Genomic DNA, 12,799 nt, shown 5'->3' with positions numbered 1-12,799 from the left:
AGAGAATGCCACATGTATGTGAAAAGACCCCGTTCACGGTTTATGAGTGAGCGCGTGATGCTCCGCTCCTTACGCGATCCATTAATTCTCGTAAAAGACTATTATTTTGTATTTTTATTTGATAAGTGTAAACGTGAAGCGTCAAGAAATTCGTCTGTGCGCCGAAACACACGCAAACACCAACATCGAATCCGATGGAGACGGTCGGCGCGCTGCCGCAGAGCGATATGTGTGTCCTCCCACGTCCCCCCCCTCCTCCTTCTCCTCCCCTCTTCTGTGAGGTCAACGCACGGACGTCCCACCGCCGATGAACTCCCGCATGCGGCGTGCCGCATCCTCCAAGGCCGGGTTGGCCGCCGCCTTCTTCTGCACATCGGTGCCGAGAGAGGTGAGCTGAATGACCAGCGAGGGCTGGAAGACGTACATTTTTGGGTCGCAAATGTACTTGTCCTGCGCCTTTGGGTCGTCGGCGAGGCAGCTGCTGATGTGCGTGTCCACCTGCCACGTCATGGGCAGTGACAAGTCCAAACAACGCTGCGCCGCCGCGGCGTGCACGACGTACGCCGTCAGCTCCCGGTGACCCTGATAGGCAAGCCGCACGCCCTCCGCGACGTAGGGTCGGGGCGGCTTGCCGGCAGCGAGCAGGTCCAGTCCACCGAGGTGCACCACACCCCAGTCTGCCGGCACGCGCGTCCACCGCTCCTGCAGCTGCCGGGCGAAGCGGTGGTGAAACTCCACGTCGTCCTCTAGCACGAGCGCGCACCTTTGTTGCGCCGCCACCACACGCTGCCACACCGCACGGTGCCCCAGCGCACAGCCAATCGCGCCGTTCGTCAAGTCCATACCAAACAGCTTCTGCGCCGTAGGAAGTTGATAACGCTCGTAGCCCAGGTCGGTGAGGACGCCGCTGCGGTGCAGCTCCGCCACGTCGAGGGTCGCCCCGTCCACCCCGCTCACACGAGTGACGTCAACGTGCGGCTTGAAAAACTTTTGCAGCTTGGCGCGCGCGATTTGGCGCTGCGCGTGTGCCCAGCGATCGGGGCGGCGATCGAGGTTGAGGACGTAGCAGGCGTCGAAGATGGCGCGCCGACACGCACTTACCCGCAACATCGCGCTTGTCTCTGCCGTATTTATTCGCTGCTGGATCGTACTGCCTCTTTCGCTGCGAAGGCTCCTTCACATTCTATAGACCCAGTTTCAACTTGCAGAGAAAGAAGCGCATGCACACACACGCCACAGGTGTTGCATCAAAGAAAGGAGAATATGTGAAGCAGCATCAGCAAGAGGAATACAAGAGTTCAATGAAACGCGCACGGGCACATGAACGCGCGCCTTTGCCTTGCCCCCGCACCTCCCCCCCCCTCTCTTACAGATTACAAGGCACTTTTGTGTTGTCTGAGGAGCCGAAGTGGAAAGCAAAACCACGGCACAGGTTCATGACAATGTTGAATCAACACATAACGCACGTAGCGTGTCGGCGGCGGGAAACCAAACCAAACCAAACAAACGAAAAAGGGAGAGGAAGATAATGCTACGGGTTTGTGGTAGCTTTTGATGACTCGCTCAAACCGAACTGTATATGTATGTATATCAATATGTATTTTCCCCGAGCCGATGATTATCCGGTGTTCCCACGCTTACACGCAACGGTCGTTATCTTACACGAAAGAGAACAGCTACTCCTTGCACCGACAACGGTTTTTGAAAAGACTGCTTAAAACACGCGCACCCGCACGGCCCCCGCCCCCCCACCCGCCACAACCCTCAGACTGCCATGTAATGCGAAAACCGGGGATATCGCAACAAGCCACATCAGCAGCCACGGGCATGCGACCTACGCACTCACTGCGTCATCATCGCCCTCCGTCCCCCGCCCCTCCACTTCCACCTCTTCCTCACACTCCTCCTTCGTCTTCTGCGGCGCCGCACCCTGGTGACGACGACGGGGTCCCCAGCCCGGCGCATTCGGCACAAATTTGGCCACGCCAATCACTCGACCGCGAAAGTCGTAGGCCTTGTCGTACGTAAAGTCCGCCTCCGCGAGCGGCGTAACACGAAGCGGTCGCGCAGCACCAGCAGAGAGGGATGGGGAAGAGGAAGAGGGCGCTGCCGGCTCCTCCAGTGTTGCTGCGTGGCCCTCCCCATCCAGGGCATCCTGAAGGACCTTCCACTGCAACATCACGCGGAACAGCATCTCCGGCGGGCAGTCCGTCTTTAACCCGGTAGCTGCGCAGTGCACCTGACTGCAGCGGTAGCCGAGGCGTGCGAGGGCGCCGACGACGTCAGGGGTGGGCGGGCAGCGCACCCGCGCGTAGGAGGCGACGTCCGGTAATTGGTAGAAGAGCGGGCAGTCCGGCAGTTCATCCAGCGCCGTGCGCACGAGTCCGGTGATGCGTGCTTCGGCGTTGAGGCGGCCCTCGGCGGCGCGCTCTTTAAAAAGGTCGAGCAGCTGCTCGAGAAACTCGCGGTTCTGCGTCGGTGCAGCGTAGAGGGGGCCGGACAGGATGATGTTGCCGCCGCACACCGGGCAGGTGTTGAACGATGCACCGGGCAACGACGGAGAAGAGGAGGAGGGGGAGGAGGACGCAGCGGGATGTGTGGGCGGTAGTTGTTGTAGCGTGAGCGGGGTCAGCTTCGGGCTTGACTGCCGGCTCGGACTTGGTGGATACACCTCCTTACCATGTTGCGATGGCCGCTCCGTGCCCTTCGCATGATCCTCATCCTCATGATCATCGTTACCGTCATGCACGTTGTGTACTGTCGCGACATTCCTATCCGTTTGATCCGCCGTCGTGTTGGTGTCGCGGCAGCCTTCACGCGCCTGCCGCTGCCGATCGTTGTGCTCGCGCTTCTGTCGACGCCGGTCCTGCTTCGAGGGCCGCGGCTGCCGCACCGTCGCCATCGGCCGCACCCAGAACGCGGGGCAGCTCGCACACTGCAGCTGATAACCCAACTTGCACACACTCAGCTTCACCTCCGCCGGCTGGGTGTAGACGCGAAAGAAGCAGCGCACGTAGAAGTCGATGTGCAGCGAGACGAGTGGGACGATGTACTTCTTGTGCTTGTTCGCCACCCGCTCGATACAGGCAAGAAGCGTGCGCACCGCCGCCTCGTGGCAGTGTCCGGCCTTGTAAGGCAGCGAGCTGTACTTGGCGTGCGCCGTGTCAGCGAAGTTGCCGCACAGAATAGCGCTGTCGGTGCTCGTCACCAGCATCAGACCGCCCTCTTTGATGCAGCGAAACGCACCTTCGAGGAAAGGGGAGGCGGAGCCGTACGGGTCGAGGTCCACCACGTCCATCAGCTCCTGCTGCAGAAGGGGACGCGGCAGCGGCGGTGTGTTCGCGCCGCCCCTGTCCTCCGCCGCGACATCCAGCAGACAGACTCGCTGACCAGGGCGGACGTTGGGGTTCATCGCGAGGCGAAACATGAGATCGTTCGCGTCGTCCAGGTTCGGCAGAATAGCGCCACCGGACTTCACGCCCACACGCGGCGTAGGCGACGCGGAGGACGAGGTCAACGGCAGCGACGGGGCGGCTGCATGCACTGCACCCTCCGTGTACACCTCAATCGCCGAGGCCGGCATGTTCTCCTGCGTGGTCGGGTACTGCACCGGCACGCCGTTGTAGGCGCAGTTGCGCCCAATGCAGTCCACCGCGTCGGCGTCCATGTCATTTGCGATGATGTAGCGCACATTCGTGATTTCTTTAAAGTAACGGATGGCCCGCAGACCCGTCGCGCTGAGAGCCTCTAAGATGGTGATGCCCTCCGTCGTACCGCCGCGACGACGCGGCTCGGTCAGCCGCAGGCGCGAGAACAGCTCAATGGCGCTGATGCTGAGGTCACGATTCACGACCTGGGCAGGGTTGTAGAAGACGGCCTGATCGACTTGTTGCGTCGCGTCATCATTTGCGTCTTCCTCGTCACCGTGGTCGGGTCGCTTGCGTGGGGGCTGCTGCTGCTGCTGCTGTTGTTTAGTGGGCTGCGTTGGCGCCTTCTCCTTCGGCGGCGGCTCCAGTACGGCGGTGGTGCCTTCGGTGACCTTTGTAAACCCGACCGGACACTCCCGAGTAACGGCGTCATAGTTGAACAGGCCCGACTTGATCGACATCGGCGACACAGTCGGAGTATTAAAAATAAACTGTTTGCTGAGATGGTGCGGTTGAAAAAGAAAAGAGAAAACAGTGTCAACGCAGCAGAAGGCCGTCAACAAGACGCACACACATCCGTTGTCACGGGGGCAAAGGCGAAGATGCATGCCGGGAGAAGTAAAGCGACAACAACAAGACGAAGACGAAGGTGGAGGAGTGACGTGGGCGGAGGGAGGGAGGGAAGGAATGAAGTTGGTTTTTTAGAGTTGCCACAAAGGCTGCTACCCCCCCCCCTCTCGAGAAACGTGACGCAGCTTTCGCGTGTATTTCCTTCAGCCGAACCCAGAGAGAGAGAACAGATTAAAAAACGACAGCCATACGCTACGCCACAAAGGGACACCGGTGCAGCGTCTCGATGCCGCTGCGTCGAACCTGTTTCGCCGCAAACTCCGTTGCGCTTGCTCTTGCCGTGGCCTCGCCCAGTTTTAATCTGTTGTTTCCTTTTTTCTTTTTCACGTACCGCGGTGGAAACGTGGTCGCGTTCAAACACTCCCAGATCGCTTTACATCAGCCAGAACAACACCATCGACGGCTTCCACCCACCCACCAATCAATGCGGAACATCGTAGTTTACATCGCTCTTCCCACCAGAAAGAGAAGCTCAACAAATGCAAGAAACAGAAAGAAAGAGAAGATGAGACGGGTGCGAGAGGGTGGGTGGGGGCCAGGGTGGACACCGCCACGCTCCTCCGCTACGCGGTGCGCGGCAAACATCAGAGCGACTTGTAGTGGATCACACGCGCCCCTTCCTCCTCGTACTCCTTGCGCGACACGACCAGGTGTTGAAAGACGGCGGTTTGCGCCAGCATCGAGCCACCAAGCCACGCACTGTAGGCCCGACAAGCCATGTCCCGCGCGTTTATCGGCAGCACCGCCTCGCTAGGGTGACTCTCGCGGTAGAGCTGGCGCACCTCCGTTTCCAGACGCGTCCGGGCCCCGGGAAACGACAGCGAGCCGCCGGCGAGGACCATGTTTGCGTACAGTTGCGGCTGCAGACTATGCTCGCAGTTGTTGACGGCGGCGAAGGGCAGCCAACTCACCCCCTTTTCAAACGACGGGGTGAAGAACTCGCCGATGTCGGTGCGCACCTTGCAGCGCGGCTCGTACAGCCCCCTATCCGTGCCGCCGCTCTCCATCTCGGACAGGAGGGAGAAGTTGAAGAGCACCTCGGCGGTTCGGTGCCGCTCCGCGCCGAGGGGGATGCGCTGCCCGTCTGGGAGCACAAAGTCGTCGATCTCTCCTACGCCGTCCGGAGCCGCGTGCGCGCTGTGACGGAAGGTCTCGTCGGTGTCTCGCTGCAACGCCTTCTCCGTGGCTGTTGCTGCTGCCGCTGCTGCCACGCCTGTAGCCGCGAAGCTCGGCGACTGCACGTAGCACAGCTCCTCCTTCGCCTGATTCAGCACTTCCTGCTCGCTCGCCGTGCCGAGGGCGTAGCCTTGGGCCCGCAGCAACTCCCCGAGGTAGCGCGTGAGGGCCGCACCGGCGACGGGGCTCTGCGTGACGTGGCGACCTAACGCGTAGCCCTCGTGCACCGGCACGGCACGCGTGATGTCCTTGCCGCTATCCACCACCAGACCGGTGGTGAGGCCGTAGCTGTACAGGCTCAGCACCTGCGACGTGCCGAGGTAAAGGGAGTGGGCGCGAAACGTCTCCATCATAATTTCTAACGTGCGCTCCCGCTGCGGGCCGGGCGTGTTGACCGGCTCCGTCAGCAAAAAGCAGTGCGTTTCCGGCGACACGCGCAGTTCGTTGAAGAAGAGGTGACTCCACAGCTTCTCCACGTCGCCCCAGTCCTCGATGCAGCCGTTGCGGATGGGGTGGTGAACGTCGAGGGAGCCTTGCTTGAGCAGCGCCTCCTCGCCCACCTCCTGCTCGTTCATCCCGGCCGCCATGGCGATGCCGCGGTGCCGTGGGTAGCCCACGAGGGTCGGCACATCCAGCCGCGGGCCCTTCTCACCGCCAAAGCCGGCGCGGGAGTGCGACGACCCGCAGTCGAGGACGACCGCCGCGGTGGACACGTTGTAGTCCATCGTGCCGTGATGGTGGCGATCTAATTAATGTTCTTTTTCTCTTTTTTTTTGTTGTTGTAATAGGGAGTAGTTGCGCGTGCTTCTGCCAAGACGCACACACACTCACCCACACAAATTGTTCTTCAAACTGCATTTGAGAAGCGTGTCGAACCACCCAGTGAGAGAAGGAGGAAAAGAAAGAGGCGAAGTGACGAAAACGATGATGCCGTGCGAGGAAGCGCTTGAGAGTTCGATGCGACGCCAGTAATTCGAAGGCACGCTGACATCTCCAAAACAATCCAAATGACAAAAGAATATATATATTTGAAAGATTTGCTGCTGCTGACTTTGTTAACGAAAGGGACGGCGATGTGTGTGTGTGTGTGTGTGTGTCCAACACCACACCGCACCTATCAATGCCTCTATACATCCAGTGGTAGAATCATAAGACACCAACACAATACTTTGCTTTTCCCTACGCTGAAAGACCAGATCCATAGTCGCGCGTCCAGGTGTCGTACCGTGCGAGGTCCGACAGTCTGACGCTGCTGCGCGTGCACGCAATGCTCGCCTGCACGTCTTCCAGCGTCGCACACGGCGGCTTCAGCGGCGCCTGCGGAAGGCGCGACGGTGCGCCCGGTGCGTCGCCCGCCGACTCCAGCTGCTGAATCAGTTTCCGCACCGGCCGCATCATCGCCTCTCGGCACACAACATCGATGTCAGCGCCGGACATACTCTCCGTCAAGGCCGCGCACGTGTCGTAGTCGGCGTCCTGCGGGAGACTCGGCAGCAGTTTCCGAAACATCATCGTCCGCGCCTCGGCCGTCGGCAGCGTGACGAGCACACGCTTCTCCAAGCGTCGCAGCATGGCTGTGTCAAGATCCCACGGCACGTTGCTCGCGGCGAGCACGAATACGACATCGCCGCCCCGTCGCTTCGACAGGCCGTCCATCTGCGTCAGCAGCTCCGTCTTCATGCGGCGCGAGCCCTCGTGCTCGCCATCGGTGGAGCGGGCGGACATGAGGGAATCGATCTCGTCGATAAAGATCGTGCTCGGGGCGTAGTGCACGGCGAGCTCAAACAGCATGCGCACGAGCTTCTCCGAGTCGCCGCGCCACTTGGACACGACGGACGACGCAGAGATGTTGAAGAAGGTGGTGCGGCACTCCGTGGCGACCGCCTTCGCCAGCAGCGTCTTGCCGGTGCCCGGGGGACCGAAGAGTAGAATCCCCTTCCACGGCCGCAGGATGCCTTGAAAGAGCTCCGGGTACTTCACCGGCATCACGACGGCCTCCTTCAGCAGATGCTTCGCCCCCTCAAGGTCCGCGATGTCGCGCCACCGCACGGACGGGTTGACGTCGAGGATTTCCCGCAAGATCGTCGCGGCCAAGTCGGCCAGTTCGGTGGTGGGGAACTGCGGAAGCGGCTTCAAGGCACGATGACTAAAGTCCGCCGGTGGGTCGTCATCGCCATCGCAGCCCGCGCCCCCGCTCTGGTTACTGCGGCTGCCCGCCGCGCCGTTCTTTGCAACGCCGGAGCTGGTCACTCCCCCACCGAGCGGAGCCGCCGCCCCTTGCAAGGACAGAGCCGGTTGCTTGCTACTTGTGTCGGACCCCGCACTGCTGCTCCCGTGGGCATGGTCAAGCGCGCGTGTGAGGTTGGACGGCCGCAGGTGCGCCGGCGGCTTTGTGGACGGAGGTGCGGAGGACGAGGCAGCACCGCCGTTACTGCTGCTGCTCGCGTTGTTATTACTCTTGGTATCGCTTGCGTTGTCCGGGAGATTACCATAGCCGACAGAAGAGCCGCCCTTGCGCCGCCGCGTCAGCAGCTTTTCTCCGCTTTCGGTCACGACAGCGCCACTGATTTCCTCGCCGTCGTTGCGGGCGCGAAACAGTTTCGGCTTGCGTTGGCAGCGAAACTCATAGTAGTCCTCAAAGTCCTGCATCGCGGAGAGCAGGTCGATGTTGTCCGCCACGCAGTACTGCGCGAGGCTGACGCGGCTCTCCTGCTGCAGGGCCTGCAGACTTTGCGTGTAGCCCTGCTCGAGCAAAAACTGCTCGACGAGGACGACAACGCCTTTTACGCGCCGCGCACGCAGCTTCTCCTCCTCCTCGCGGGCGAGCTGCTGACTTTTCATGTGCGCTAAGCTCGACCCCGCCGCCGGCGCCATGGTGTTGGCGAGCGGCTGCAGACTTGGCATGCAGATATCTCGGAGTCCGTATGCTGTGGAATAATACGAATAACCACATCAACGAAACAAGAGCGCAACAATCATAATCATGATAAAAAGCCAAAAGGACAAGGAAAGAGGAGAGAAGCGCGTGTGTGTGTGAATGCGTGAGAGAGAGAATAACAAAAGCCGCATGCGATGATGCACATGGCGAAAGGAAACAACATCGACTCGATGAAAGACACCCGTGGAAACTTCGCCGTACTGCCTGCGACGTGTGGCACAATAATAACAACAATAATAATGCATGTGAATGGAAACGCTGCGATGTCGGCGATGTCCCTTTAGCGCTTCCTTCCTTCTCTTTTTTGGTTTAAAGTATAACGCCGCTCAGCAGTTCCGTTCCGTCCCTTGAAATAGAAGTCGTTGCGACGCGCTACCGTGGCGCACGATGTCATTGTGCGCCTTTCCTTCCACCTCGCGTGTCCCGTACACAAGTTTGAGATCTTTGCATTCACTACAATAAATAGAATCGCAAAATGATGAGCATCAACAACAACCCTACCTTTACAGCTAAAAGGCAGACGAAGAGGCGTGATGAGCGTGTGAGAGGACGTACAGCGACCGATGATGCACAACACGTTCACACGCACGCTACCTTCGCACCTTCACAGAAACAACACCAATAGTATTAGCAATAACACTCGCCCATAACAACAACAACACACACACACACATACATCCATAAAAACAAAGAGACAATAAAAGAAAAAGGCGTTACACAGCTGGAAAGAAGAGCTTCTTGTTAATATCGGGGAAAACATAAGAAGAGACATCGAAAAGCGTCGCTTTACAAGGAGACGACACACCTAGCATTCAGAAGGCACCCACCCCCCACACACACACCGGCACCACCCCATCAAACGTGCCACTACGTAAGTGCCACGTCCATGAGGGAGAGGGAGAGAGGGAGAGAAAAGAAAAGCCGTGTGCAGAGCTGTTCTCTCTCTCTCTCTCTATATATATATATAGCGCAAAAGCAACCCCAACAGCTCACCAACTCACCACGTCTTCGCAGCTTCCTCTCCTTGTCTTGTCCCGTTTGAAATGCCAACGAAGAAACCCCCAAAAACACAAAAGCAACGCTGCGTGACTGGAGCATTGAATACAAACGAGAAGAGCAAGAACAGCTCCTCCCCTCCTCCCCTTCTCTTTTTCTCCCTTTGCTACGCCTTCGGAAGCTTCGTCTCAATTACGGGGGCCAACGTCATGAGGTCGGCCAACACCCACTTGTGCGAGGCGTCCATGTACATGCACATCAACTTCCGCGTCGCCGGCGGTGTCTCCGAGACGTCTTCGGGGACGCCAAGCGCCCGCCCAAGCGACTTGGAGAACATGAACTCCACAGGCTTACCGGTGATCATGCGCATCACAAAGTCGACGAAGGTGCCGAGGGACTTGGGGCTGTTCGATGCAAACACGCGCGCCGCGGCAATGCGCTCGTACTCGTTCTCGTAGCCGACGATGCGCTTATAAAACCACTCGAAGTTGTACGCGTAGCGCTCCGGCGGGACGACGACATCGACGGTGAGCAGCGCACAGGCGCGCGCGTCGGCCGGGATCGGGGGCAGCGCATTGCCGTTCACCTTGATGAAGACCGAGGACTCGTCCGGGTCCACCGCTTCCGCCGCCGCTCTGCCACCCTTGGCATGACTAGCGGCTTCGCCATCTGTGGCTTGCGACGCAGGGGACGCAGGACCAGCGTCGGCAGCTTTGCTTGTGGCACTCGCACTCGCCTGCGCGCACGTAACCTGCACGCGGGACGCGGTCGCACCCTTGGCCACCGACACCGACGCACCAGAGGACTTGGCGGGTGCTGCCGCGGCCGCTGCGAGAGCTTTTTCTTCCTTGTCGTCGCCCTGCACGCTCGCCGCCGCCGCCGGCGAAAACTGCGGCGTCAGCGTGCGCGTTTTTCTGTTGAGCACGAAGGTGTGCTCCTCTGCGGTGGTGCGCTGCGCATTCGCAGCCGTGTCCGTCAGCACTTGAATCATTCCCTCATCGGGGTCTCCATCTTCCGCATGGCTCTTCGATGCACTCTTGATGCCTCCCGCCGCCGCCGCAGTGGTGGTGGTGGTGGCGCTCGCATGACCTTCCGTCGACGCCGGCGTGGTCGTGGCGCCCATCGAGGAGGGGTCTAACTTGCGGAGGTATTCGTTGTTCAGTGTCACGTCTACCTCCGCACCAATGCTGTCTGAGTGGAAGTAAATACGCGCCTTGTCTAGTCGCGCGAAAATGACTAACTTCGAGTTCAACACGTAATCGGCGGGGGAGGCGATGCTGCTCAGATTCACCTGCTTTTCCTTCTGCAGCATCCAAATCTTGAAGATCGACTCCGCGAGGTGCGTCGAGATCGGGATGATGGAGGTGATGGTGGACACCACGTGCTGCACCAACGTGTCCTGCAGCTTCGTCTTGGGCGACACCGCACCTGCACCTTCACCCGCGCGTGGCGAAATCGCATCTTCGGCCTTCAGATTTGCCGGGCCTGCTGCCGCCGCTGCCGCCGCCTTGGCCGGGGTGCTCTCGCGCGTCTCGGGCTTGAATTCCTGGTCCAGCAGCTTCGCCGCCTCGTGTGCGGCCGCGATGACTTTGGAGGACTCCGTCAGGCCCACCAGCGGCTGCTGCGCCCGTTCCACAAAGGCCGCAATGACCACGGCGAGACTCGCGTAGGCCTGCCTCGCACCGAGCAAGAACTCCTCCTGGGTGCAGCCGTTGACGGTCTTGGAGAAGTTGTTGAAGGCACGCACCAGCTCATCGTCCTCGGAGAGCTTAATGCCGATGGAGCGAATACCGGTGGACGGCGCTGCGGCGGGGACGGCGTCCTCCCGCTGTTGCTTTTGCTGGACGTGGCTGACAACGTCGTCACCGCTGCTGCTACCCACCGCGGTGGTGATTACGTTAGCCTTTTCATTCGAGGCAAAGACCTGCGCAGCAGTGACAGCGGCGGCGGTGGCCGTGCTCGTCGCCGCTGCTGCTGCTGCCGCCGTGGTCTGAGTCGTCGTCGACGACGTACTGTCCTTCTTGAGTTGGTTGGCGCTACGGGAGAAGAAGTGGCGGTGCGTGGTGGAGAGCAGCGGCAGCGTGGCGGGGCCGACCCCGCGGACCACACGCCCACCCGCAACGCGTCGGAGCATCGCTCACACGGAAAGATTTGTATTATTATTATTTTTCTTTTTCCCTCCTCTTCGACACTCACAAGGAGAAACCCGGAAGCTTCTTCGCTGATTCAAAACGCGCAGAAAAAATGAGTTGCGGCGACGGGGCCGAGTTGCTCACGCCCGACGGAGCACGAAACGCAGCGTGCGAGATCTTCGTAGACGTCGCGCACGCCAGGGGAAACACACAAACAAACAACAATTGCAACAGAGAAAAAGATATCACCACTGCGACGGTGGGAAAGAAAACAAACGAATTCGCGTCGTGGAAAAAACGGTCGGAGAAGGAAGTGGGGAAGAAGAAAGAAGAAAAAGAGACGTGCGAAGGCGGTGGCACACGCAAGCAAAGATGTTGATGATTATGATGATCACAAATTAAATGCAGCGCAATGTAGATGTTTTTTTTTCTTCTTAGAGTATAAATGCCGAAAGCTATTGGTGTCAGCAAGATCAGAACGGACGACACCCACAAACAGCTGAATAATATATAAAGAAGAGGAGCAATCAAACGAGTGAGGCAAATTGAAGAAAAAAAAAGTACACGAGGTGCCGTGATGGTATTCTTGAGTCACCTTTCGCTGCGTATGATGAAGCGTTCTCGAGAGCGAGCGAGTGTGTTTTGTTTGTCTGTGTACTTCTCCTTTCGAAAAGCACAGAGCAAACAGAGAATAATAAAATAAAATAGCTGTTTCCCTTCTCTTTCAAGCGGGCAGTGCAATACGTGTGTGGGAGTGTGTGTGTGTGTGTGTGTGTGGAAATATATATGTTTATAAAGAAGACGATGCAGAGAGGAGTATAGGGACAAGTAGTGTATTGAGCCATCAAGTCTTTTTTGCCGCATTCTGAGCTCGTGGAGAGACCGTCACGCTGCAACAAGCATAATAATCGCACGCGGCGAAAGGAGCTACCTCGTCCATCTCAATCAGGTCGGCTGACTACCGCCCTTCAGCATCACCAAACATCAATGCCTTCTTTTTGCTGGGTTTTCTTTTTGCGCTTGTCGATGGCACGGCGTCTTTCTTGCCTGAGAAAAAAAGAAAGAAGAGAGAACAACTTAGCTTACTTAAACGACTGCGTACGGGATAAGAGAAAAGAAATGGAGGACAGCAAAGAGGGATGTGTGTGTGTGTGACAGCGTAAGCGCGCTGCTTGGGCGTCCCGAGCACGCCAGTTCACCTCAACCGAGAGAGAGAGAGCAAAGCACACGGCATTTATTTTAGTATTGTGGATTCCAGTCCTGTCAAATTGACAGAGCAG

General features: G+C 58.7%; 5 protein-coding genes across 6 annotated transcripts; all 5 read right to left on the bottom strand.

Moving 5' to 3' along the window:
* Window positions 1-282: 282 nt before the first annotated feature.
* Window positions 283-1,203, bottom strand: ABB37_07774 (putative mitochondrial glycosyltransferase family-like protein; the record flags this gene model as incomplete). 2 transcript variants are annotated; one of them, XM_015806526.1, is made up of 1 exon in its annotated part: window positions 283-1,203. In XM_015806526.1, the coding sequence occupies exon 1, from the start codon at window positions 1,108-1,110 to the stop codon at window positions 283-285; it is 828 nt and encodes a 275-aa protein (XP_015654890.1). In that variant the 5' UTR covers window positions 1,111-1,203. The 2 variants fall into 2 exon arrangements, with proteins under 2 accessions (XP_015654890.1, XP_015654891.1); XM_015806527.1 differs by having other exon boundaries at window positions 283-1,185.
* A 631-nt stretch (window positions 1,204-1,834) lies between these two features.
* ABB37_07773 (putative N(2) N(2)-dimethylguanosine tRNA methyltransferase) lies at window positions 1,835-4,147 on the bottom strand (the record flags this gene model as incomplete). The annotated part of the gene is made up of 1 exon (XM_015806525.1): window positions 1,835-4,147. Exon 1 carries the CDS (start codon window positions 4,106-4,108, stop codon window positions 1,835-1,837), a length of 2,274 nt encoding a protein of 757 aa, XP_015654889.1. The 5' UTR covers window positions 4,109-4,147.
* Window positions 4,148-4,861: 714 nt separating this feature from the next.
* Window positions 4,862-6,307, bottom strand: ABB37_07772 (putative actin-like protein; the record flags this gene model as incomplete). Its single annotated transcript, XM_015806524.1, has 1 exon — window positions 4,862-6,307. The coding sequence occupies exon 1, from the start codon at window positions 6,176-6,178 to the stop codon at window positions 4,862-4,864; it is 1,317 nt and encodes a 438-aa protein (XP_015654888.1). The 5' UTR covers window positions 6,179-6,307.
* A 325-nt stretch (window positions 6,308-6,632) lies between these two features.
* On the bottom strand, window positions 6,633-8,382 carry ABB37_07771 (Katanin-like protein; the record flags this gene model as incomplete). Its single annotated transcript, XM_015806523.1, has 1 exon — window positions 6,633-8,382. Exon 1 carries the CDS (start codon window positions 8,355-8,357, stop codon window positions 6,633-6,635), a length of 1,725 nt encoding a protein of 574 aa, XP_015654887.1. The 5' UTR covers window positions 8,358-8,382.
* A 1,171-nt stretch (window positions 8,383-9,553) lies between these two features.
* ABB37_07770 (putative mitochondrial hypothetical protein) lies at window positions 9,554-12,242 on the bottom strand (the record flags this gene model as incomplete). Its single annotated transcript, XM_015806522.1, has 1 exon — window positions 9,554-12,242. The coding sequence occupies exon 1, from the start codon at window positions 11,519-11,521 to the stop codon at window positions 9,554-9,556; it is 1,968 nt and encodes a 655-aa protein (XP_015654886.1). The 5' UTR covers window positions 11,522-12,242.
* Window positions 12,243-12,799: the final 557 nt, after the last annotated feature.

This window comes from Leptomonas pyrrhocoris (genome assembly GCF_001293395.1).
Source record: "Leptomonas pyrrhocoris isolate H10 chromosome Unknown, whole genome shotgun sequence".
Lineage (NCBI taxonomy): Eukaryota > Euglenozoa > Kinetoplastea > Trypanosomatida > Trypanosomatidae > Leptomonas > Leptomonas pyrrhocoris.
The sequence above is the reverse complement of the archived record's forward strand: the minus strand, read 5'-3'. Positions and strand labels throughout refer to the sequence as shown.